General features: G+C 37.3%; 1 protein-coding gene across 7 annotated transcripts in view; it reads right to left on the reverse strand.

Moving 5' to 3' along the window:
* ERCC6L2 (ERCC excision repair 6 like 2) overlaps nt 1-25749 on the reverse strand; it is a 173517-nt gene that overhangs the window by 97612 nt on the left and 50156 nt on the right. For all 7 annotated transcript variants that reach the window (XM_070459504.1, XM_070459503.1, XM_070459501.1 and 4 more), the window contains exons 4-6: nt 19107-19300; nt 11142-11303; nt 10567-10774 (exon numbers count right to left, since the gene is read on the reverse strand). In XM_070459504.1, the coding sequence (XP_070315605.1) occupies nt 10567-10774; nt 11142-11303; nt 19107-19300 (564 nt within the window). The remainder of the gene's footprint in view (nt 1-10566; nt 10775-11141; nt 11304-19106; nt 19301-25749) is intronic.

The raw sequence follows: 25749 nt of genomic DNA on the forward strand, positions 1-25749 counted from the left end.
GATGATGGAGGAATAAGACAGGGAGATTACCGTCCCCTCCATAAATACATCAAAAATTCATCTGCATGTGGAACAACTCCTACAGAACACATTCTGGATGCTGGCAGAAGACCCTGGGGATTTCCAAAAAGGCAAATCAATCTCCACAGAATGAGATGGGGCAGAAGATAAGGATAAAAAAAGAGACAAAGGATTTCAGGACCAGGACCTGTGCCACGGGGAAGGGAGTTTTGAAGGTGGAAATGTTTCCACACTCTCTGAAGCCTTCTCACAGGCAGAGTCTGGGAGGAGCTTTGGACCCTCAACAGGTGCTGGGGAGGCAAAATGGAGAGAATTCCCCAGACTGTAACCAAACGGCACTCCTCAGGCAAGAAGTGGCTTACATGCCCACAGCAGCAAGTGCAGGCTCAGAGCTCAGGCTTCAGGGGTCAGACCCCAGGGAAAGGACTGGCGTTGGCTGTCATGAAGGTATTCTGAGGGGACTAGTGAAACACAGCTGAGGGAGTCCAGAGAAGAGCCTGGGCCCACCAGAGAGGCAAGAGACTATTGCCATGGGAATGCTCTAACTCTGCACGCGTAGAATGCAGGACCCCGCCTTCACAAGTGGCGTAGGTGGGATAAGCCAGCTGCAGTCTGTGACCCCAGAAGGAGAAAAGCAGGTGTGAATGCCAAAGGCAGAAGACAGGAGGCCACTACGGTTTCGACTCCAAGAGGTCACAGCTGCCACCATGCTGTGAGCGAGTGCGGGTCACTGACCACACCTTCCTGGGAGCCTGAGCAGCTTGGCTCTACTGGGGACCCACAACCCAGGGCCAAACCCCCTGGGGAAGCACACAATCCACCCCAGACTTCAGGGATTTCCTGCGGGTCTCAGTCACAGCGGGCACTCCCCACACACCCCAACTGTGTCTGCCCGACCCCTCTCTCTCCCCAGCCCAACGGAGCAAGTGAGCCCTAATAAGCTGCTACTTTCGCCCCCTCCTGTCTGGGCAGGGGACAGACACCAGAGGGCAGTCTACAAGCAGAGACAGGGCCAGAACCAGAGTGGAACACCAGGAGCTCTGCGAGCAAAGGAGAAATCGCTCCTGCAGCCGCAGATGCAATAGATTAAATCCCCACAATCAGCCTGAGACTGTGAACTCTAGGGGCAGGTGTGGCTTTGGGGAGCAAGTATAAGCTGGAGTAAGGGAAGATCTGAATCTGAGCCAACCTCACACTGTCAACAACAGATCCAGAGATTTCCCTAGAAATATTGGAGGACTTTCTGAGTGGCAGATTGACTACAGCACACTGTGTGGAGAAGTCAATGGAGAAATCATGAAGACATTCTTCTTAATATCATTCTATATATATTTTTTCTTTTCCATATTGCTCTAATGTTGTTTATCTTATTCAGTTCAGTTCAGCCATTCAGCTGTGTCTGACTCTTTGTGACGCCATGGACTGCAGCACAACAGGCTTCCCTGTGTCCATCAACAACTCCCAGAGCTTGTTCACATTCATATCCATCTAGTCGGTGATGCCATCCAACCATCTCGTCTTCTGTCGTCCCCTTCTCCTCCTGCCTTCAGTCTTTCCCAGCATCAGGGTCTTTTCCAAGGAGTCAGTTCTTCACATCAGGTGGCCAAAGTATTTTCTTCATTACTCTTTTAATTTTTCTTTTTTATAATGTATTTTTTCTTATTTTTGAAACATCTTATTTTTAAATAAATTCATTTTATTTTCCTACTTTTACAGTACTCTTTAGTTATATTGTATTTTCCCATATTTTTGATTTTGTGTTTTTGCTAGTCTAGTTTTTAGTATTCATTTTCATGTGTAAGTTTATCTATTGGTTTGCCTGCTCTCTTTTGACTCCTGTTTTTATCCTTTCTGTTTTTCCTTTCTCTTTTGTAAGTATGTGAGTTTCTTTGGGTGCTCTGGGCTGTTGAGTGTTGCTTTTACCATTATTCTTGGGGTTTTGTTTTCTGTGCTGTGTGACCTGTGAAGTCTTGGTGCTACCGTAAGGAGCTGGACCTAAACTCCCGAGGTGGGAGACCCGAGTCCAAAGAACTCCCAAATCCATGGAACATTAATCAATGAGAATACTCCCAAAGGCCTCTATCTCAACGCTAAGACCAAGCCCCCCTCAAAGGCCAGCAAGCTTCAGAGCCACACATCTCAGGTCAAAACTTCAGCAAAACAGGAACTCAACTCTGCCCAGTAGCAGACAGGCTGCCCAAAGCCATACCAAGCCAACAGACACCCCAGCACACTACTGGATATGGCACTGCTCTTCAGAGAAACAAGATCCAGCTCCATCAACCAGAACAGAGACCCAAATCCCCCAAAATAGGAAGCCTTCACAATCACTGGTCCAACCTCACCCACGGAGGTAGACTCCACAATTATGAAAAACTATGACCTTCCAGTCTGCAGAAAGGAGACCCCAAACACAGTAAATTAAATGAAATGAAAAGACAGATAAACAGGTAAGATTTGAAGGAACATGGTAAAAACTCACAAGACCAAACAAATGAAGAGAAAATATTCAGTCTACCTGAAAAAGAATGCAGAAGAATGATTGTAATGATGATCCACATCTTGGAAATAAGATGGAGGCACAGATAAATATAATGAAGGGGGTGACTGAGAAGATACAAGCAATGTTTAACAAGAACCTAGAAGGAATAAAGAATAGACAATCAACAATGAACAACACAATAACTGAGATTAAAATTAAACTAGAGGGAACCAACAGCAGAATAACTGAGAAAGTAGAGTGTATATGTGAGCTGAAAGACAGAATGGTAGAAATAACTGAAGCAGAGCAGAATAAAGAAAAAAGACTAAAAAGGAATGAGGAGAGCCTCAGAGACCTCTAGACAACACTAAGTGCACCAACATCCAAATTATAGGGTTCCCAGAAGAAGAAAAAAAGTAAGGGTATGAGAAAGTATTTGAGGAGATTAGAGTCAAAAACTTTCCGAACATGGAAAAGGAAATAGCCACCCGAGGCCAGGAAGCCCAGAGAGTCCCATGTAGGATAAACCCAAGGAGAAAGATGCCAAGACACATATTAATCAAACTAACAAAAATTAAACACAAAGAACAAATATTAAAAGCAGCAAAGGAAAACCAACAAGTAACATACAAGGCGATCCTTATAAGGCTAACAACTGATTTTTCAACAGAAATTGTAGGCTAGAAGGAAGTGGCAGGATACTTAAAGTGATGAAAGGAAAAAGGTACAACCAAGATCACTCTATCTAGCAAGGATTTCATTCAGATTCAGAGGAGAAATCAAAAGCTTCACAGACAAGCAAAGTTAAGAGAATTCGCACCACCAAACCAGTTTTATAACAAATACTAAAGGTATTTCTCTAGACAAGAAACGTAAGTGAAAGAAAAGGCCTACAAAAACAAACCCAAAACAATTAAGTAAATGGTAATAGGATCAATAATTACCTTAAATGTAAATGGATTAAATGCTCCAACCAAAAGATATAGATTGGTTCAATAGATACATAAACAAGACCCCTATATATGCTGTCTAAAAGAGAACCACCTCAGATATACAGACACACACAGACTGAAAGAGTGTGGCTGAAAAAAGATATTCCATGCAAATGGACAAGAAAAGAAAATGGGAGTACCAATACTCGTATGAAATAAAACAGATGTTAAAGACCATTATAAGAGACAATGAAGGATCATGTCATCTGCAAACAGAGAGAGTTTCACTTCTTCTTTTCCTATCTGGATTCCTTTTGCTTCTTTTTCTGTTCTGATTGCTGTGGCCAACACTTCCACAACTATGTTGAATAGTAGTGGTCAGAGTGGGCACCCTTGTCTTGTTCCTGATTTTAGGGGAAATGCTTTCAATTTTTCACCATTGAGGGTAATGCTTGCTGTGGGTTTGTCATATATAGCTTTTATTATGTTGAGGTATGTTCCTTCTATTCCTGCTTTCTGGAGAGTTTTAATCATAAATGGGTGTTGAATGTTGTCAAAGGCTTTCTCTGTATCTATTGAGATAATCATATGGTTTTTATCTTTCAATTTGTTAATGTGGTGTATTACATTGATTGATTTGCAGATATTAAAGAATCCTTGCATTCCTGGGATAAAGCCCACTTGGTCATGGTGTATGATTTTTTTAATATGTTGCTGGATTCTGTTTGCTAGAATTTTGTTAAGGATTTTTGCATCTATGTTCATCAGTGATATTGGCCTGTAGTTTTCTATTTTTGTGGCATCTTTGTCTGGTTTTGGAATTAGGGTGATGGTGGCCTCATAGAATGAGTTTGGAAGTTTACCTTCTTCTGCAATTTTCTGGAAGAGTTTGAGTAAGATAGGTGTTAGCTCTTCCCTAAATTTTTGGTAGAATTCAGCTGTGAAGCCATCTGGTCCTGGGCTTTTGTTTGCTGGAAGATTTCTGATTACAGTTTCGATTTCCTTGCTTGTGATGGGTTTGTTAAGATCTTCTATTTCTTCCTGGTTCAGTTTTGGGAAGTTATACTTCTCTAAGAACTTGTCCATTTATTCCAAGTTGTCCATTTGATTGGCATAGAGCTGCTGGTAGTAGTCTCTTATGATCCTTTGTATTTCAGTGTTGTCTGTTGTGATCTCTCCATTTTCATTTCTAATTTTGTTAATTTGGTTCTTCTCTGTTTCTTAATGACTCTTGCTAATGGTCTGTCAATTTTGTTTATTTTTTCAAAAAATCAGCTTTTAGCTTTGTTGATTTTTGCTATGGTCTCTTCAGTTTCTCTTGCATTTATTTCTGCCCTAATTTGTAAGATTTCTTTCCTTCTACTAACCCTGGGGTTCTTCATTTCTTCCTTCTCTAATTGCTTTAGGTGTAGAGTTAGGTTATTTATTTGACTTTTTTCTTGTTTCTTGAGGTAGGCCTGTAATGCTATGAATCTTCCCCTTAGCACTGCTTTTACAGTGTCCCATAGGTTTTGGGTTTTTTTGTTTTCATTTTCATTCATTTCTATGCATATTTTGATTTCTTTTTTGATTTCTTCTATGATTTGTTGGTTATTCAGAAGCGTGTTGTTTAGCCTCCATATGTTTGAATTTTTAATAATTTTTTTCCTGTAATTGAGATCTAATGTTACTGCATTGTGGTCAGAAAAGATGACTGGAATGATTTCAATTTTTTTGAATTTACCAAGACTAGATTTATGGCCCAGGATGTGATCTATTCTGGAGAAGGTTCCGTGTGCACTTGAAAAAAAGGTGAAGTTGATTGTTTTAGGGTGAAACGTCCTATAGATGTCAATTAGGTCTAGCTGGTCCATTGTGTCCTTTAAAGTTTGTGTTTCCTTGTTAATTTTCTGTTTAGTTGATCTATCCATAGGATCCTCTACATAGAAAACCCTAAAGACTCTACCAGAAAATTACTAGAGCTAATCAATGAATATAGTAAAGTTGCAGGATATAAAATTAACACACAGAAATCTCTTGCATTCCTATACACTAACAATGAGAAAACAGAAAGAGAAATTAAGGAAACAATACCATTCACCATTGCAACAAAAAGAATAAAATACTTAGGAGTATATCTACCTAAAGAAACAAAAGACTTATACATAGAAAACTATAAATCACTGATGAAAGAAATCAAAGAGGACACAAACAGATGGAGAAATATACCGTGTTCATGGATTGGAAGAATCAATATTGTCAAAACGACTGTACTACCCAAAGCAGTCTATAGATTCAATGCAATCCCTATCAAGCTACCAACGGTATTTTTCACAGAACTAGAACAAATAATCTCACAATTTGTATGGAAATACAAAAAAACTCGAATAGCCAAAGTAATCTTGAGAAAGAAGAATGGAACTGGAGGAATCAACCTGCCTGACTTCAGACTCTACTACAAAGCCACAGTCATCAAGACAGTATGGTACTGGCACAAAGACAGAAATATAGATCAATGGAACAGAATAGAAAGCCCAGAGATAAATCCACAAACCTATGGACACCTTATCTTCGACAAAGGAGGCAAGGATATACAATGGAAAAACGACAACCTCTTTAACAAGTGGTGCTGGGAAAACTGGTCAACCACCTGTAAAAGAATGAAACTAGAACACTTTCTAACACCATACACAAAAATAAACTCAAAATGGATTAAAGATCTAAACGTAAGACCAGAAACTATAAAACTCCTAGAGGAGAACATAGGCAAAACACTCTCCGACATAAATCACAGCAGGATCCTCTATGACCCACACCCCAGAATATTAGAAACAAAAGCGAAAATAAACAAATAGGACTTTATGAAACTTAAAAGCTTTTGCACAACAAAGGAAACTATAAGCAAGGTGAAAAGACAGCCCTCAGAATGGGAGAAAATAATAGCAAACGAAGCAACAGACAAAGGATTAATCTCAAAAATATACAAGCAACTCCTGCAGCTCAATTCCAGAAAAATAAATGACCCAATCAAAAAATGGGCCAAAGAACTAAACAGACATTTCTCCAAGGAAGACATACAGATGGCTAACAAACACATGAAAAGATGCTCAACATCACTCATTATCAGAGAAATGCAAATCAAAACCACAATGAGGTACCATTACACGCCAGTCAGGATGGCTGCTATCCAAAAGTCTACAAGCAATAAATGCTGGAGAGGGTGTGGAGAAAAGGGAACCCTCTTACACTGTTGGTGGGAAAGCAAACTAGTACAACCACTATGGAGAATAGTGTGGAGATTTCTTAAAAAGCTGAAAATAGAACTGCCATATGACCCAGCAATCCCACTCCTGGGCATACACACCGAGGAAACCAGATCTGAAAGAGACACATGCACCCCAATGTTCATCACAGCACTGTTTATAATAGCTAGGACATGGAAGCAACCTAGATGCCTAGCAGCAGACGAATGGATAAGGAAGCAGTGGTACATATACACCATGGAATATTACTCAGCCATTAAAAAGAATTCATTTGAGTCAGTTCTAATGAGATGGATGAAACTGGAGCTCATTATACAGAGTGAAGTAAGCCAGAAAGATAAAGACCATTACAGTATACTAACACATATATATGGAATTTAGAAAGATGGTAACTTTAACCCTATATGCAAAACAGAAAAAGAGACACAGATGTATATATAGAACAGACTTTTGGACTCTGTGGGAGAAGGTGAGGGTGGGATGTCTCAAGAGAACAGTATCAAAACATGTATACTATCTAGGGTGAAACAGATCACCAGCCCAGGTTGGATGCATGAGATAAGTGCTTGGGCCTGGTGCACTGGGAAGACCCAGAGGGATCAGGTGGAGAGGGAGGTGGGAGGGGGAATCAGGATGGGGAATACATGTAAATCCATGGCTAATTCATGTCAGTGTATGACAAAAACCACTACAATATTGTAAAGTAATTAGCCTCCAATTAATAAAAATAAATTTAAAAAAAAGAGACAATGAAGGACACTACATAGTGACTGAGGAATCAGTTGAAGAAGATATAAGAATCATAAATATATATGCACCCAAAACTGGAGCACCTCAATACAGGAGGCAAATTCTAACAACTATTAAAGGGAAAATGGACAGAAACTCAATAATAGTGGGGGACTTTAACACCCCACTGACACCAATGGTCAGATCATCCAAACAAAAAATTAATAAGAGAAACAAGCTTTAAACAATACATTGAAATGGTTGGACCTAATTGATATGTAGAGGGGATTTCATTTAAAAACGGTAGATTTCACTTATTTCTCAAATGCACATAGAACATTCTCCAGAACAGATCACACCTTAGGTCATAAATCAAGCCTTGGTAAATTTTAAAAAAGGGAGGTCATTTCAAGCATCTTTTCTGACTACAACACTGTAAGATTAGATAACAACTACAGGAAAAAAAGCTATTAAAAAAACAACAAACACATGGAGGATAAACAATATGCTTCTGAGTAACTTAGAGGTCACTGAAGAAACTAAAGAGGAAATCAAAAAATACCTAGAAGGAAACAACAGTGAAAACAAGACAATTCAAAATCTGCGGGATGTAGGAAAAGCAGCGCCGTTAAGAGGCAAGTTCATAGCAATACAATCCTACTTCAAGAAACAAGAGAAACACCAAATAAGCAACCTAACTCTACACCTAAAGCAACTAGAAAAAGATGAGCGAAAAAAAAAAAGCCCCTAAAGTTAGTAGAAGGAAAGAAATCATAAAGACCAAAGTAGAAATAAATGAAAAAGAAATGAAGGAGATAATATCAAAGATCAATAAAACTAAATGCTGGTTCTTTGAGAAAATAAAATTGATAACTCATTAGCTAGACTCAACGAGGAAAAAAGGGAAGGGAAGGGAAATGTTAGTCGCTCAGTCATGTCCGACTCTTTGTGACCCCACAGACTGTAGCCCACCAGGCTTCTCTGGGATTCTCCAGGCAAGAATACTGGAGTGGATTGCCATTCCCTTCCCCAGAGGATCTTTCTGACTCAGGGATCAAACCCTGGTCTCCTGCATTGCAGGCAGATTCTTTACCGTTTGAGCTACAGGGAAGTCCTACAAAAAAAAAAAAAAAAAAAAGAAGAGAAGTCAAATCAAGAAAACTAGAAATGAAAAAGAAGGTTACAACAGACAATGCAGAAATACAAAGGACAAAAATACTGTCAAAACAAAAATTTTCACAATGTGTGTGGAAACAGAAAAGACCTCAAACAGCCAAAGTTATCTTGAGAAAGAACAATGGAGCTGGAAGAATCAATCTTCCTGACTTCAGACTATACTATAAAGCTATAGTTATCAAGACAGTATGGTACTGGCACAAAATCAGAAATACAGACGAATGGAACAATATAGAAAGCCCAGAGATAAAGCCACATGCCTATGGATACCTTATCTTTGACAAAGGAGGTAGGAATATACAGTGGAGAAAAGACAGTCTCTTCAATGAGTGGTACTGGGAAAGCTGGACAGTTACATGAAAAAGAATGAAACCAGAACATCTCCTAAAATTATACACAAAAATAAACTCAGAATGGATTTAAGACTTAACTGTAAGGCCAGAAACTGTAAATCTCTTAGAGGCAAACACAGACACTACAGTCCTTGACATAAATCAGTGAGACCCTCTATGAACCACATCTTAGAGCAATGGAAATAAAAATAAACAAAAGGGACCTAATTAAACTTAAAAGCTTTTGCACAGCAAAGGAAACTATAAACAATGTGAAAAGACAACCCTAAAATGGGAGAAAATGATAGCAAATGAAACAACTGACAAAGAATTAATCTCCAAAATATCAATCAGCTCATGCAGCTCAATACCAGAAAAACAAACAATCCAATCAAAAACTGGCACAAGACCTGAACAGATATTTCCCCAAAGAAGACATATACATGGCTAATAAACACATTAAACGATGCTCAAATCAACTATACTCCCATACAAAATAAAAGGTTTAACACTTGAAAAAAATAAAAATAAAAGAGATCCTCTTAAAGTCAAATCCTCAAATTTTCTTATACAATTAACAGAATTTAACTGCAATTTTCATGCAAACTCTTAAAATTAGTTGCGCAAATATACACTACATTCTACAGGAAATGTACCTATTAAAAAGAAGCTTTTAACTACTTGTTCTGTAGTGAGAATTAAATTACCAAAGAATATACTGGATTATGGGCTTCCCTTGTGACTCAGCTGATAAAGAACCTGACTGCAATGCAGGAGACCAGGGTTCAATCCCTGGGTTGGGAAGACCACCTGGAGAAGGAAAGGCTACCCACTCCAGTATTCTGGCCTGGAGAATTCCATGGACTGTATGGTCCATGGGGTCACAAAGAGTCGGACACGACTGAGTGACTTTCATGTTCACTTTTCATACTGGGTTATGGGCTTCCCAGGTAGCTTAGCTGGTAAAGAATCTGCCTGCAATGCAGGAGATTGCACTGATCCAGTTTGACTCCTGGGTCAGGAAGATTCCCTGGAGAAGGGATAAGCTACCCTCTCCAGTATTCTTGGGCTTCCCTGGTAGCTCAGATGGTAAAGAATCCTCTTACAATGCAGGAGACCTGGCTTTGATCCCTGGGTTGGGAAGATCCTCTGGAGGAAGGCATGGCAACCCACTCCAGAATTCTTGCCTGGAGAATCCCCATGGACAGAAGAGCCTGGCAGGGTACAGTCCATGGGGTGGCAAAGAGTCAGACACCACAGTGACTAAGTACAGCACAGCACATACTGGGTTATAGATGGTACACAGTATAAGATGGGCAAAATATGAACAGAAAACACATTAGAGCAAGAAGCTCTTTCTTTGTTGAGGAAGAATTACATCAAAAGCCTTCGTGTTCTAAAATAAGAGAAATGAGTTTAATGTATACTAATAATAGACCTGTTAGATAAAACGTTAGTAAAGTTAGGAAGATTTCTCAGGCTCGATTAATATTTTATGAAATTCTGCACATAATTTTTTTCACACTGAGTAAAATGCAAAAAACCGTAATCATAAAACACCACAGGAGATAGATTTCCACTTCAAAAGAAGTATTTTCAGAATAAATAAAACATGACAAGGAATTGCTAATATACACAAAAGCGGTTCTCACCCGGTCTTCCTTCTTAGGCAATTGATCCTTGATTAGAGTCTTGGTTCGTCTGAGAAACCACCCAGACATCTTTCTTGCAAGCCTTTTCATGGCCTTTCGGCCAGTAGCTAGTTCCCTTTTTGTTGCTGTGTGTCTCTGACCATGTTCTACTGGGTCAGAAAACTGCTTCTTGAAGTGGATCCTGCTACCTAATAGTCCTGGCACAGCCCTTTATAAAGGCAATAAGAAAAATGTTAAGGCTTTATTAAACTAATAAGAAACAGACTTCTTTTTGCTCTTAAGAAGTACAATAAGTCACTTGTTTATTAAGGATAACAGTAAAAAAGGCAAAAAAGCAGAACGTTCTTTATGACAATTTCAGTGAATAACTATAAGATGATGGGACTGGTAAATTACTTCAGATATTTACTTCAGGGACCAAGAGTAATACATAAAGCTGGGTTTTCAGGGGGCTCTTTACTGTGCATACTATGTATAGGATAAAACACATCTGCAAACAGACAACTAATTTTTTTTCAGAAACAAATAATTAGGAAAAAAGGTTAAGAAAGTAGAAAATAATTTTCTAAACTCACCAGTCCATAACACACCACAATTCTTTCATGTTGTTCTGAAGAATGGTTCCAGTGAGGCCAATTCGGACATTACATTTTAAAGCTTTCATAATTTCTGTTACTCTAGCCTTTGGATTCTTGATTCTATGAACCTCATCTACAATGATAGCTGACCATTCCAAACTATAAAGTGAAACAAAAAGGAAAAAAGGTTGAAAAAACTTCCCTTTCTTAGTCTACATAATTTTTAGAGGCCAGTTTTCTCTACCAAAGTTTTGGAGTTTTCTCTTCTTTACTATCTGATGATTTCACAGAATTTTCACTTAGTTGTTTAAATGATCACAAGTTTGGACAACCCATGAAAATAAAATGCGTAGGGAGACCAAAGGGCAGAGATTCTGTTTAGGGACAATGAAAAGAAATAACTCATTTAAACATGACTAAAATCACAAAAGGAATCTTTTAAAAGTAATAAAAAATAAATATAAAATAAGCAAAACTTATAATGCTAATTATGAATGAAAAATATCAATATAAACTCATGATTTCTGCAAAGTTGCACTACATAGCTCTGCCTGCTAAAAAGGTTTAGGATTGATTATTACCCCAATAGCAATGAACAACCACAGTGGTCAATCCACTGAACGGAAGCAGGATCCCAGGGAGAAATAGTTGGTCTCAGGTATGCAGCAAGGGAAATAGTGGAGATTGAGAAAGCATGATTGAGAAAGGAACACAGGAGCAAAACTAATTAGAAAATTAAAGCATCATTAAAAATAATGAATATAGGGTAGTATAAAACACTGAATATATAAAAATCCAAGGGTTGTATGAAAAAAATTCACTTTAGCCTCTTATCTCATGACATATATAAAAATTAACTCAAAATAGATAGTAGACTAAAAAAAGAGATAAATTATAAAAGTTAAAAATGTAGGGAAAATTCTTGTGACTTTGGGTTAGAGAAAAGTTTCTTAGATCTACGACACCAAAAGCATGGTCAATAAAAAACAAATTGGTAAACTGAACTTCATCCAAGTTAAAAAAAACTTTTGCTCTTCCAAAGACATCATTAAGAAAATGAAAAGACATGATACAGACATGCTACAAGAAAATATTTGCAAATCATAATCTGATAAAAGAATTTGCATACAGAATTATATAAAGAGCTACTACAACTCAACAGAAGTTAAAACAATCCAATTTAAAAGATGCTAAAATATTTTAATAGATACTTCACCAAAGAAGATATATTAAGGCCAATAAGTTGGTGATGGACAGGGAAGCCTGGCGTGCTGCAGTTCATGGGGTCGCAAAGAGTCAGACACGACTGAGCGACTGAACTGAACTGAACTGAAGCACATAAAAAAGTTCATAATTAGAAAAAAAAAAAAAGAGAGAGATAGCACCACAAACCTATTTGACTGGCAATCAGGAAAGACTGACAAAATTAAGTGTTCACAAGGAAAACTGGACACACTGCTTTTGGCAAAATACAGACATTTTTCTGAAACACTCTGGCTGTTTCTTAAACGGTTAAAACTCCTTATACCACTCAGCAATTTCATTCCTAGATATCTTTCCCAGAGAAATAAAAAATTTACATTTACTCAAGGATTTGTACATAAATGTTCACAGCAGCATTATTCATAATAGCCCCAAACTGGAAACAATCTAAACATCCATCCATTAGATAAACAAAATGAGGTACATACAATAGTATTGTTCAACAATAAAAAGGAATAAACTACTGAAACATGTTATAGGAGGAGCCTCAAAAATGTTAAGTGAAAGAAGCCTGATACAAAAGACTACCTATTATATGAAATTTACATGAAATCTCCAGAAAAGGCAATTCTATAGAGACAGAAAGCAGACTGGTGGTTGCCTAGAACTACAGATGGGATGAAAGACTGACTGAAAACAAAAAGCTGTTTGAGGTGGTGAAAATGTTCTTAAACTGGGTTGTGGTGATGACTGCACAACTTTCTAAATTTACTAAAAACCATTCTATACTTAAAATTGGTACATTCTATGGCATATCAATTGCACCTCAATAATCTATAAGTCCATACTGATAATCAAAAAAAGGGGGTTGAGGAATGGAAGAGAAACTTTGTGGATGACCACTGTACCAATGTGTTAGTCTGAAAATTGGAAATGGCAGCAAAAGAATCAGGCATTCACCTTGCTGTGTCAGTTGAAACTGTGGATAATTTCTAATTGTAGTAGAATGCTGTTAATAAGTATAGAAGAAATGATAAATTTAGGAAAACATTATTTTGAAAATCCAATAAAATAACTGATTCAGACAACAATAATTTCTGAATATTAATACCACTAAGCAAAAGGACTGAAGGACAAGAATATTTAACTAGTAGAAAAGTATAACCCCATAATTTACTTCTAACTGTAAAGGGGGAAACATATCTTTAAAATGAAGAGATCAGATGATCATCTCCTTAACCTATGGGACAAACTTTGCAACCTTAACAGTAGAACAACATGACATTAACATTTCCTGATGTAACATAATATGAAGTCCACACTATCATTTATGAAGTATTCTAGTCAAAAATGTCTGATCTGAATCTAATGAAGCCTTTAGATCAAAATCAGGTTACCAAAAAAACATATGGTAGAGGGATACACAGCCCTCTTTGAAAAAGCAATCAGATAAATCTGTGAGACACCCTAAGAAACAACTGGCCCAGTCTCCTCAAAATGTCTTACATTAAAAAATTAAAGTTGAGGGAATGTTCTACATTAGAAGAGACTAAACAGATTTAACAGTCAACACACATGTTAACTTACATCTTTCCCCCCAAAAAGCACACATACAACCAGTGAATATAGGTATATAGATATTCATGTAGTATCACTTCAATTTTTCTATAGGATTTCTTAACATAAAGTTGAATAAAGGAAAAGAGATTAAGAACAAAGGAAAAGAGGAAAAAACAATCACAAGATTTTAAAAGCAGGGAAGAAGATGAACAAAATAACTTATGAAACAGAGGAAGGCGTATCCCATGCCAGTAGCAGAGAAAGCCAAGAAACAATCTGATTAATGTTATCGAGTTCTTAAATGGTACGACCAGATGCCTGTAGAAACTGGATTAGGTAAATGTTCAACACTGACAAAATGTGGTCCACTGGAGGAGGGAATGTCAAACCCTTCCAGGATTCTTGTTGTGAGAAACCCATGAACGGTATGAAAGGCAAAAAGATGTGATGCTGGAAGATGAGCCCCCCAGGTCAGAAGGTGTCTAGCATGCTACTAGGGAAGAGGGCAATTACTAATAGCTCCAGAGACTGAAGAGGCTGGGCCAAAGTAGAAATGATGCTCAGCTGCAGTTGTGTCTGGTGTTGAAAGTAAAGTCCAATGTTGTAAAGAACAACATTGCAAATGAACCTGGAATGTTAGGTCCATGAATCAGGTAAACTGGATGTGCTCAAGCAGGAGATGGCAAAAATGAACATCGACACCTCAGGAATTGATAAACTAAAATGGACGGGAATGGGCAAATTTAATTCAGTTCAGTTCAGTTCAGTTGCTCAGTCGTGTCCGACTCTTTGCAACCCAAAGAATTGCAGCACGCCAGGCCTCCCTGTCCACTACCACCTCCCGGAGTCCACCCAAACCATGTCCATTGAGTCGGTGATGCCATCCAACCATCTCATCCTCTGTCATCCTCTTCTCCTCCTGCCCTCAATCTTTCCCAGCATCAGGGTCTTTTCAAATGAGTCAGCTCTCCGCATCAGTTGGCCAAAGTACTGGAATTTCAGCTTCAGCATCAGTCCTTCCAATGAACACCCAGGACTGATCTCCTTGAGGATGGACTTGGTGGATCTCCTTGCAGTCCAAGGGACTCTCAAGAGTCTTCTCCAACACCACAGTTCAGAAGCATCGATTCTTTGGTGCTCTGCTTTTTTCACAGTCCAACTCTCACATCCATACATGACCACTGGAAAAACCACAGCTTTGACTAGACGGACCTTTGTGGACAAAGTAACATCTCTATTTTTTAATATGCTGTCTAGGTTGGTCATAACTTTCCTTCCAAGGAGCAAGCATCTTTTAATTTCATGGCTGCAGTCACCATCTGCAGTGATTTTGGAGCCCAGAAAAATAAAGTCAGCCACTGTTTCCACTGTTCCCCCATCTATTTGCCATGAAGTGATGGGACCGGATGCCATGATCTTAGTTTTCTGAATGTTGAGCTTTAAGCCAACTTTTTCACTCTCCTCTTTCACTTTCATCAAGAGGCTTTTTAGTTCTTCTTCACTTTCTGCCATAAGGGTGGTATCATCTGCATATCTGAGGTTACTGATATTTCTCCTGGCAATCTTGATTCCAATTCAGGTTATCATTATATCTGCTACTGTGGGTAAGAATCCCTTAGAAGAAATGGAGTAACCCTCATAGTCAACAAAAGCCTAAAATGCAGCACTTGGGTGCAATCACAAAAACGATAAATCTTGGCTGTTTCCAAGGCAAACCATTTCAACATCACAGTAATCCAAGTCTATGCCCTAATCACTAATGCCAAATGGTTCTGTGAAGATCTAAAAGACATTCTAGAACTAACACCAAAAAATGATGTCTTTTTCATCTTAGGGGATTGGAATGCAAAAGCAGGAAGGCAAGAGATACTTGGAGTAAAAGGCAAGTTTGGCCTTGGAGTACAAAATGAAGCAGGACAAAGATTAATAGAGTTTTGTCAAAAGAACACACTGGTCATACCAAACACCCTCTTCCAACAATGCAAGAGTCAACTCTACACATGGACACCATCAGATGGTCAATACTGAAATCAGATTGATTATAGTCCTTGCAGCCGAATACGGAGAAGCTCTAAATAGTCAGCAAAAAAAAAAAAAGACTGGGAACTGACTATGGCTCAGATCATCAGCTCCACATTGTAAAATTCAGGCTTAAATTGAAGAAAGTAGGGAAAATCACTAGGCATTCAGGTATGACCTAAATCAAATCCCTTATGATTATATAGTAGAGATGGTAAAAAGATTCAAGGGATTAGATCTGATAGACAGAGTACCTGAAGAACTACAGACAGGGGTTTATAACATTGTACAAGAGGCAGTGACCAAAATCACAAGAAAAAAAAAAATGCAAAAAGGCAAAATGGTTGTCTGAGCAAGCTTCACAAATAGCTGAAAAAAGAAGAGAAGTGAAAGGCAAGGGAGAAAGGGAAAGATATATCCAACTGAATGCAGAGTTCCAGAGAATAGAAAGCAGAGACAAGAAAGCCTTCTTAAGTGAACAATGTAGAGAAAGAGGAAAAGAATAGAATGTGACAGACTAGAGATCTTGCCAAGTAAATGATATACTAAGGGAACATTTCATGCAAGGATGAGCAAGATAAAGGAAAGAAATGGTAAGGAACTAACAAAAGTAAAAGAGATTAAGAAGAGGTGGCAAGAAGAACTACACAAAAAAGCTCTTAAAGACTGGGATAACCACAATGATGTGTTCACTCACTTAGAGCCAGACATCCTAGAGTGTGAAGTCAAGTAGGCCTTAGGAAGCTTACTATAAACAAAGCTAGAGGAAGTGATAGAATTCCAGCTGAAGTATTTCAAATCCTAAAAGATGTTAAAGTGCTGCACTCAATATGCCAGCAAATTTAGAAAACTCAGCAATGGCTACCAGGCTAGAAAAGGTCAGTTTCCATTCCAATCCCAAAGAAGGGCAATGACAAAGAATGTTCAAACTATTATACAATTGCACTCATTTCACATGCTATCAAGGTAATGCTCAATTTCCTTCAGGCGAGGTGTCAGCAGTACATGAACCAAGAACTTTCAGATGAATAAGATGGGTTTAGAAAAGGCAGAGGAACCAGAGATCAAATTGCTAACATTTGATGGATCATAGAGAAAGCAACAGAATTCCAGAAAAACATCTACTTCTGCTTCATTGACTACGCTAAGGACCTTGAGTGTGTGGATCTCAACAAATTGTGGAAAATTCTTAGAGATGGGAAAACCAGACCTTACCTGTGTCCTGAGAAACCTGTATGCAGGTCAATAATCAACCGTTAGACCTGGAGATGGAACAACAGAATGGCTCAAAATTGGGAAAAGAGTATGACAAGGCTGTATGGTGTCACTCTGCTTATTTAACTTCTATGCAGAGTACATAAAGCAAAATGCTGGGCTGGATGAATCACAGGATGGAATCCAGATTGCCAGCAGAAATATTAATAACCTTAGATATGCAGATGAAACCATTCCAATGGCAGAAAGTGACGAGGAAGCAAAAAGCCTTTTGATGAGGGTGAAAGAGGAAAGTGAAAAAGCTGGCTTAATACTAAACATTCAATAAACTAAAATCATGGTTTCTGGCCCCATCACTTCATGGCAAACAGATGAGGAAAAGGTGACAGATTTTATTTTCTTGGGCTCCAAAATCACTATGGACAGTGACTACAGCCATGAATTAAAAGACACTTGCTTCATGGGAGGAAAGCTATGACAAACCAAGACTGCATATTTAAAACCAGAGAAATTACTTTGCCAGCAAAGGTCCATATTCAAAGCTATGGTTTTTCAATTAATCATGTACCTATGTCAGAGATGGACCATAAAGAAGGCTGAGCACTGAAAAACTGATGCTTTCAAATCATGGTGCTGGAGAAGACTCTTGAGAGTCCCTTGGACAGAAAAGAAATCAAACCAGTCAATACTAAAGGAAATTAATCCTGAATATTCATTTGAGGGAATGATGCTGAAGATCCAATATTTTGGCCACCTGATGGGAAGAGCTGACTCACTGGGAAAGACCCTGATGCTGGGAAAGACTGACGGCAAAAAGAAAAGGGGCAGCAGAGGATGAGATGGTTAGATAGCATCACTGATTCCCAGGACCTGAATTTGAGCAAACTTTGGAAGACAATGAAGGACAGTGAAGCTTGGAACACTCTAGTCCATGGGGTTGCAAAGAGTAGGACTTGACTTAGTGACTGAACAACCACAAAATGTTCTACAGCCTGTTTAAGAAGTTGTTGGATCTCCTATATACTATTTCCTATTACACAAACTATCCCAGCCAGGACACTGTAAAGCAAGCAGGAGGCAAAATACAACAAAATCATCATTTTTCATTATAGTAAATCAACAAGTGATGCTGAAAACTGAAATAAGTTTTAAGTTGCAGCATGAATGTGATCTTTGAGATATGGAAGTAAAAACTAAAAAGATAAGTAAAAGAATTGAAGATGACTGTCTCTGAAGAAAAGGCAACGGTTGCGGCAGAGAGGAATGAACTGTGTTCGTATTTGGCTCTTGAAATGAGTATATAACTTTGATAAAAATAAAGTAAAACATTAACAGTAATAACAAAAAGAGATACAGCTCCACTCCTATAGTGTTTATCTACTCTGTATATTGTCTATGATAAGTCTACATTAACAACAGACTCCCATAAGTAAAATCATTCATGAAACTCACTATTTTAGTCTAGAGGCATCAAACACACAAAACATTGTACATGAGATTTAGGACAAGTCTCATTCATTAACAGGCACTGCTTGAAGAGGTAATAGAGGAAATAAGGAATTGTAGAAACACCCTGACTCAGGTTTTCCTTCTTAGAAAATGAATTAATTACTATAAACTGTCTATTTCAATAACTTTGAAATCAAGTTAAATAATGCTACAGAATATTTAGAGCTTAAAAAAAATTACAATATAAAGTGTTCAATTGCTCAGTCATGTCCAACTCTTTGTGACCCCGTAGACTGTAGCTCACCAGGCTCCTCTGTCCTTGGGATTATCCTGGCAAGAATACTGGGTGGGTTTCTCCTCTAGGGTTTCTTCCCAACCCAAGGGTCAAACCTGTGTCTCTTTCAACTCCATGGATTCTTTACCACTGAGCTGCCTGGGGAGTCCCACAATACAAAGGGATAAATACAACTGATATAAGCAGAATACTAATGCAATCACTCCCATTATTCTGATTACCTGTTAAGCTCATCCAGACATAAGCGCAGTGTTTCATAAGTTGTTAGAGCAATTTCACATTTCCTCTGTTTCACACGAATCAGTTCATTATCCTTTTTGTTACCATGTAAAATAGTGACTCTGAAATATCCCCAGGTGTCCAGCTCATCCTTCCAGTTGTAGAGGACAGAAAGAGGAGCAACTATTAAGAACATCTATAAGAAGAAGAAAAATGTATGATATAATTTTTTAAATGAAAAAGAACCCCAAAGTTAAAACAGAATATCAACTATCCTATTCTTTGTTTTTTGACACTGTAGTTAATAAGTATAAATACAATTAAGCAACTGAATATATCTAACTTAGAAGACCATCAAACATTACTTTGTTGTTATTCTTAAGAAAAAAATAGATACACAGCCCTGTCCAAAGTAACAGCTATTTTTTTATACTCCCTCCCTCAAGGGGGTTGAGGAATAAGAAAAAAAAATAATTCTCTGAAACAGAAGAGTATAATCACGATCCCAATATTAACTTCAAGGGCCACACTGGTAATAGAAATATGTAAAGAAGGCCAAGTTTTTTTTTCTTGAAATGTATGGTCTTCCAGAGCTCTCTTCATTTCACTTTCCTAGTCCATTTCTTTCCCCTCTCTTTCAGATACTATCAGTTGATGACCTGGAAAATTAAAGCAATTAGAGGAAAACCTCCTCGTCTCTCACCACTGGATCAATAACCTACCTATATTTACTTGCATATATTCTGTCCTCCCATCTATTACCATGGGTGTACTGTCCATGTCCTTATTTAAAGACAAACTCAGCTTACACAGTGGCTCCCATTACTTCCTGTCAACCTGAAGTCAATGCTGAAGAAACCATCCCCAATCTGCCCAACATGATTAAATTTTGCTTTTTAACAGAAAACATACAAATACAAACATGTTCTAATATCTCTCAATAAATAAAACAAATCAAATTTATTGTTCTCAATAAAACATAACAAAAAAGTTCTTCCTACATCTCTCTCAAGCTATTAAACCTGCATCTCTCTCAAACTATCACCCATTACTTTACTTCCTTTATAGCAATGATCCTCAGGAGTTATCAGTACTTACTGTCTCTACTTATTCTCTTCCTGTTCTCTCTTAACTCACATAAGTCCTAAGCCATTGAGATTAACAACATATATCTGTTGCGTCTTCAAATAAATGTTTTGGGGTTTCACTGACCTTTCCTATACCAACCTGAAATCCTGCTGTCATGACCATTTTAATTTCTAATATTTTAATCTTTAATGTTACCACTGTTCTTGAGCTATTATCTTTAACAGGGTTTAAGTAAGTTTCTTTCCTAAAGTTTTATACTTGATCCTACTGATAAAGATGAACTAATTAAACATACTGAAAAATTTCAGTTTAACAAAAAAAATAAAATAATACAATATTACTCTAAATCCTACACTCTCTTCTATGAAGCATTTCAGCTGGGCCACTTATTAGCCGTAGGATATCAAGTCTGTGACTTTGTTTTAGAAACAGAAAAAAGAAAGAGAACAGAAGATTAATTCTGAAACAGTTTTGTCTTCTACTTGGAATTCATTCTATGAATTCCATTTTTCTCCTTCTATAAAAAATTGGGGCTACAAGTAAAAAGCTTCTGCTCCTACCCTCTTTTCAGTATTATACAATGAAAATGTTATTCAAACACCATCTGAGCGCTCTGAACAGTTTTCCACTTGAGGGGTCATTCACCAAAGGTGTCAGTGAATGTAAAGATTTCTAGAACCAGCTTTAAGATTCCAATATAAGTTCAAAAATTAAGACATTCCTTATAGACATTACTGATCTTCAAAACTGCGACCATGAGGTAGCAGAGTCAGAAACAACTAAGCAACTGAACTGACTGAAAACATAATAAACAAAACATGAGAATGGAAATGACAAGTAAAATTATAACTATTTGAAGAAAACATAAACAAAGCAAATAAATGAACAGTAAATCAACGACCAAGAACATTCAAGAAAAAAGAAAGTCAAATCTATAAATACACGCGGCACCTCAATGACTCAGATCAGACTGACTTAAAACTTACATACTGAACATTTCAGCAACAGCATAATATATTCTTAAATTCACATGGAACATTCTCTAGAAAAGATCATATGTTAAGCTACAAGAAAGTCCTAATATATTTATGAAGGTTGAAATCATGTAAACACATTTCCTGACAACAATGGTATGAAACTAGACATCAATTCTATGAGGACTGCTCAATTCTATGAGGAAAGTTTAGTGATAAACAACTACCTCAAGAAATATGAAAATTTTCAAATATGCAACCAAACTCTACACCTTAAGAAACTAGAAAAACACACATTACAAAATCAAGCCCAAAGTTAGTAGAATGAGGAAAATAATAAAGATCAGAGAGGAAATATATGAAATAGAGATTAACAAGGCAACAGACAAGGTTAATAAAAGCAAAAACTGATTCTTTGCCAATACAAACAAAATTAGAAAACCTTTAGTCAGACATAGTAGAAAGAAAGAAAGAAGGCTCAAACAAAATCAGAAATAAAAGAGAACTTAAAGCAGATCAGTGCAGTTCAGTCGCTCAGTCGTATCCAACTCTTTGCAACCTCATGAACTGCAGCACGCCAGGCCTCCCTGCTCATCACCAACTCCCGGAGTTCACCCAAACTCATGTCCATTGAGTCAGTGATGCCATCCAACCATCTCATCCTCTGTTGTCCCCTTCTCCTCCCACCTTCAGTCTTTGCTAGCATCAGGGTCTTTTCAAACAAGTCAGCTCTTCACATCAGGTGGCCAAAGTATTGGAGTTAAGCTTCAACATCAGTCCTTCCAACGAACACCCAGGACTGATCTCCCTTAGGATGGACTGGCTAGATCTCCTTGCAGTCCAAGGGACTCTCAAGAGTCTTCTCCAACACCATAGTTCAAAAGCATCAATTCTTCAGTGCTCAGCTTTCTTTATAGTTCAACTCTCACATCCATACATGACCACTGGAAAAACCATAGCCTTGACGAGATAGACCTTTGTTGACAAAGTAATGTTTTTGCTTTTTCATATGCTGTCTAGGTTGCTCATAACTTTTCTTCCAAAGAGTTAGCGTCTTTCAATTTCATGGCTGCAGTCACCATCTGCAGTGATTTTGGAGCACCCCCAAAACAAAGTCTGTCACTGTTTCCCCATCTATTTGCCATGAAGTGATGGGACTGGATGCCATGATCTTAGTTTTCTGAATATTGAGTTTTAAGCCAACTTTTCCACTCTCCTCTTTCACTTTCATCATGAGGCTCTTTAGTTCTTCGCTTTCTGCCATAAGGGTGGTGTCATCTGCATATGTGAGGTTATTGATAGTTCTCCCAGCAATCTTGATTCCAGCTTGTGCTTCATCCAGCCCAGCATGATGATGTACCCTGCATATAAGTTAAATAAGCAGGGTGACAATATACAGCCTTGACGTACTCCTTTTCTTATTTGGAACCAGTCTGTTGTTCCATGTCCACTTCTAACTGTTGCTTCCTGACCTGCATACAGGTTTCTCAAGAGGCAGGTCAGGTGGTCTGGTATTCCCATCTCTTTCAGAATTTTCCGTAGTTTATTGTGATCCACACAGGCAAAGGCTTTGGCATAATCAATAAAGCAGAAATAGCTGTTTTTCTGGAACTCTCTTGCATTTTCAATAATGCAGCAGATGTTGGCAATTTGATCTCTGGTTCCTCTGCCTTTTCTAAAACCAGCTTGAACATCTGGAAGTTCACGGTTCATGTATTGCTGAAGCCTGGCTTAGAGAACTTTAAGCATCACTTTACTAGTGTGTGAGATGAGTGCAATTGTGTGGTAGTTTGAGCATTCTTTGGCATTTCCTTTCTTTGGGATTGGAATGAAAACTAACCTTTTCCAGTTGTGGCCACTGCTGAATTTTCAAAATATTGACTGCATACTGAGTGCAGCACTCTCACAGCATCATCTTTCAGGATTTGAAATAGCTCAAGTGGAATTCCATCACCTCCACTAGTTTTGTTTGCAGTGATGCTTCCTAAGGCCTACTTGACTTCACATTCCAGGATGTCTGGCTCTAGGTGAGTGATCACACCATCGTGATTATCTGGGTCGTGAAGATCTTTTTTGTATAGTTCTTCTGTGTATTCTTGCCACTTCTTCTTAATAAGAGACTACTATGAATCATTTTATACCAACAAACTGGACAACTAGAAGAAATTTATCATATATCATTCTTAGAAACATACAACCTACTAAGACTGAATCACAAAGAAATAGAAAATGTGAACACAGCAGCTCCAAGTAAGGAAATTGAATCAGTAACCAAAAACCTCCAAATTAAATGAGGAACAGACAGATTCACTGGTAAAATCTACCAAACATTCAACGAAGAAATAACACCAATCCTTCTCAAACACTTCAAAGAAATGCAAGAGCTGGAGATGCTTTCAAACTTATTTTATGAGGTCTGATACCAAGATCAGATCAGGATACCACAAGAAAGGAAAATTATAGCCCTGATGAACTTAAATACAAAAATCCTCAGTGAAATATTAGCAAACTGAATCCAACAGTACATCAAAATGACCTTACACTTTGGACAAGTGAGATTTATTCCAGGGAAGCAAGGATGATTCAACATATGCAAATCAATCACATGATACACCACAGTGACAAAATGAAGAATAAAAATCATACAGTCATCTCAATGGAGCAGAAAAAGCATTTGAGGAAATTCAATATCCATTTATGAGAAAAACTCAACAAATTTGGTATAGAGGGAACATACATCAACGTAGTAAAGGCTATATATAACCAGCACACAGGTAAGATCATACTTAATGGTGAGAACTGAAAACTTTGCACGTAAGACAAGGAAAAAAACAGAGATGTCCACTTCTACAGCTTTTATTCCCATAGTACTGAAAGTCCTAATAAGAGGGGTAAAAATCCAAACTAGAAAGGAAGTAAATTGTCGCTATTTGCCAATGACATAGAAACACATAGAAAACCCTAAACACTCCACCAGAAAACTGAAAACCCTAAACACTCCACCAGAAAACTGAAAAAACTGATAGAAAAACCGAGCAAAGTTACAGGATATTCAATACAAAAATCTGTTTTATTTTTATATTCTAACAACAAACTATTAGAAAGAGCAATTAAGCAAACAATCCCATTTATAATTGTATCAAAAAGAATAAAACAACTAGGAATAAATTTAAACAAAGAAATAAAAGACTTGTACACTGAAAACTACAAGATATTGATTAAAAAAATTTTAATGTCATAAATAAATGGAAAGAAAATCCATGCTCATGGACAAATAAATATTGCTGAGAAATCAATAAGTGGTGCTGAAAAAACTGGATACCACATCGTATAACTGGGCTACTATCTTATACCACACACAAAAATGAACTCGAAATGAATTAAAGATTTGAAACTAAGACCTGAAACCATAGAACTTCTGAGGAAAACATAGGCTGTAAGCTCTTTAACATCTTGACATGATTTTTTTGAATTAACACCAAAAGCAAAAACAAAAAAGCAGGACGACATCAAACTAAGAATCTTCTGCCCAGCAAAGGAAATAAACAAAATGAATATGAAACCTACTGAATGGAAGAAAATATTTGCAGATTATGTATAGAACAAGGGGTTAAGATCCAAAGTATATGAAGACTGTAACAGCAGAAAATCAAGCAAGTAGCATCATTTACAAGACAATAAACTAAAGAAATAGTGTACAGTAAGTAAAATACTGGAAAAATTTCTTGTCTAATAACCAATGAAATTGCAGCTGATTCTGATATTATAATTGCTAGAAAAATCATCCTTCTCTGCTTTAATCTGATTATGAATTTTATATAGAATGACTAAAGTTTTACCATACAAGATTGTAGTATTTTTAAAGTTTTGCCAAACAAGATAGTAGTATTTGATTCATCTTCATAAAGACTGAATTTCAATCTTAACAGACTAAATCTAAATAATCATTCCAAGAATTAGTATTTGAAATGCAAAGTTTGTATCTTTTCCTCTAGGAACTTATTCTTAGCACAAAACCTCAATTTCACACATTCTTAGATGATTTATTCACCCCTGAAAATGTTAAAAATACATATAAGATGTATCATGTAACACACATACATAACTCAAACTCATCACTCCTTAACTGATAACATTTAAAACTCATTAAAAGGATGTTTTTAAGTGGTTCTAACATTAATTTTTCAGGATTCTACTGTAATTTTGGCATAAGCATATTAATAAATACAAGGAAATTTATTTCTCTTCCAGCTATTTCACAGACTATCCTTTAAAAATGCACAAAGTTTTAAATCAATCAAAACAAATTTATCTTTCATAAATTTCATCACACAAAATTATAATTTTTGTTCACATAGGCTTCTGAGGGATACTGTAGAATATCACTGGTGATCTCATCAAAACCCTTTCTTATAGAATTCCAGTTCTAATGACCAACTAAATTCATTTATTGATGTCATTAAAACAAAAGAATATAAAAATATATATCTAATAGTGGTAAAATGCGTGGAAGGGCACTACCAAATACTCTTCATAACATTTTTGAAGACATATTTGAGGACCTGAGGAATTCATCCTTTAC

This window comes from Odocoileus virginianus, chromosome 31 (assembly GCF_023699985.2).
Source record: "Odocoileus virginianus isolate 20LAN1187 ecotype Illinois chromosome 31, Ovbor_1.2, whole genome shotgun sequence".
NCBI classification, from domain to species: Eukaryota; Metazoa; Chordata; class Mammalia; order Artiodactyla; family Cervidae; genus Odocoileus; species Odocoileus virginianus.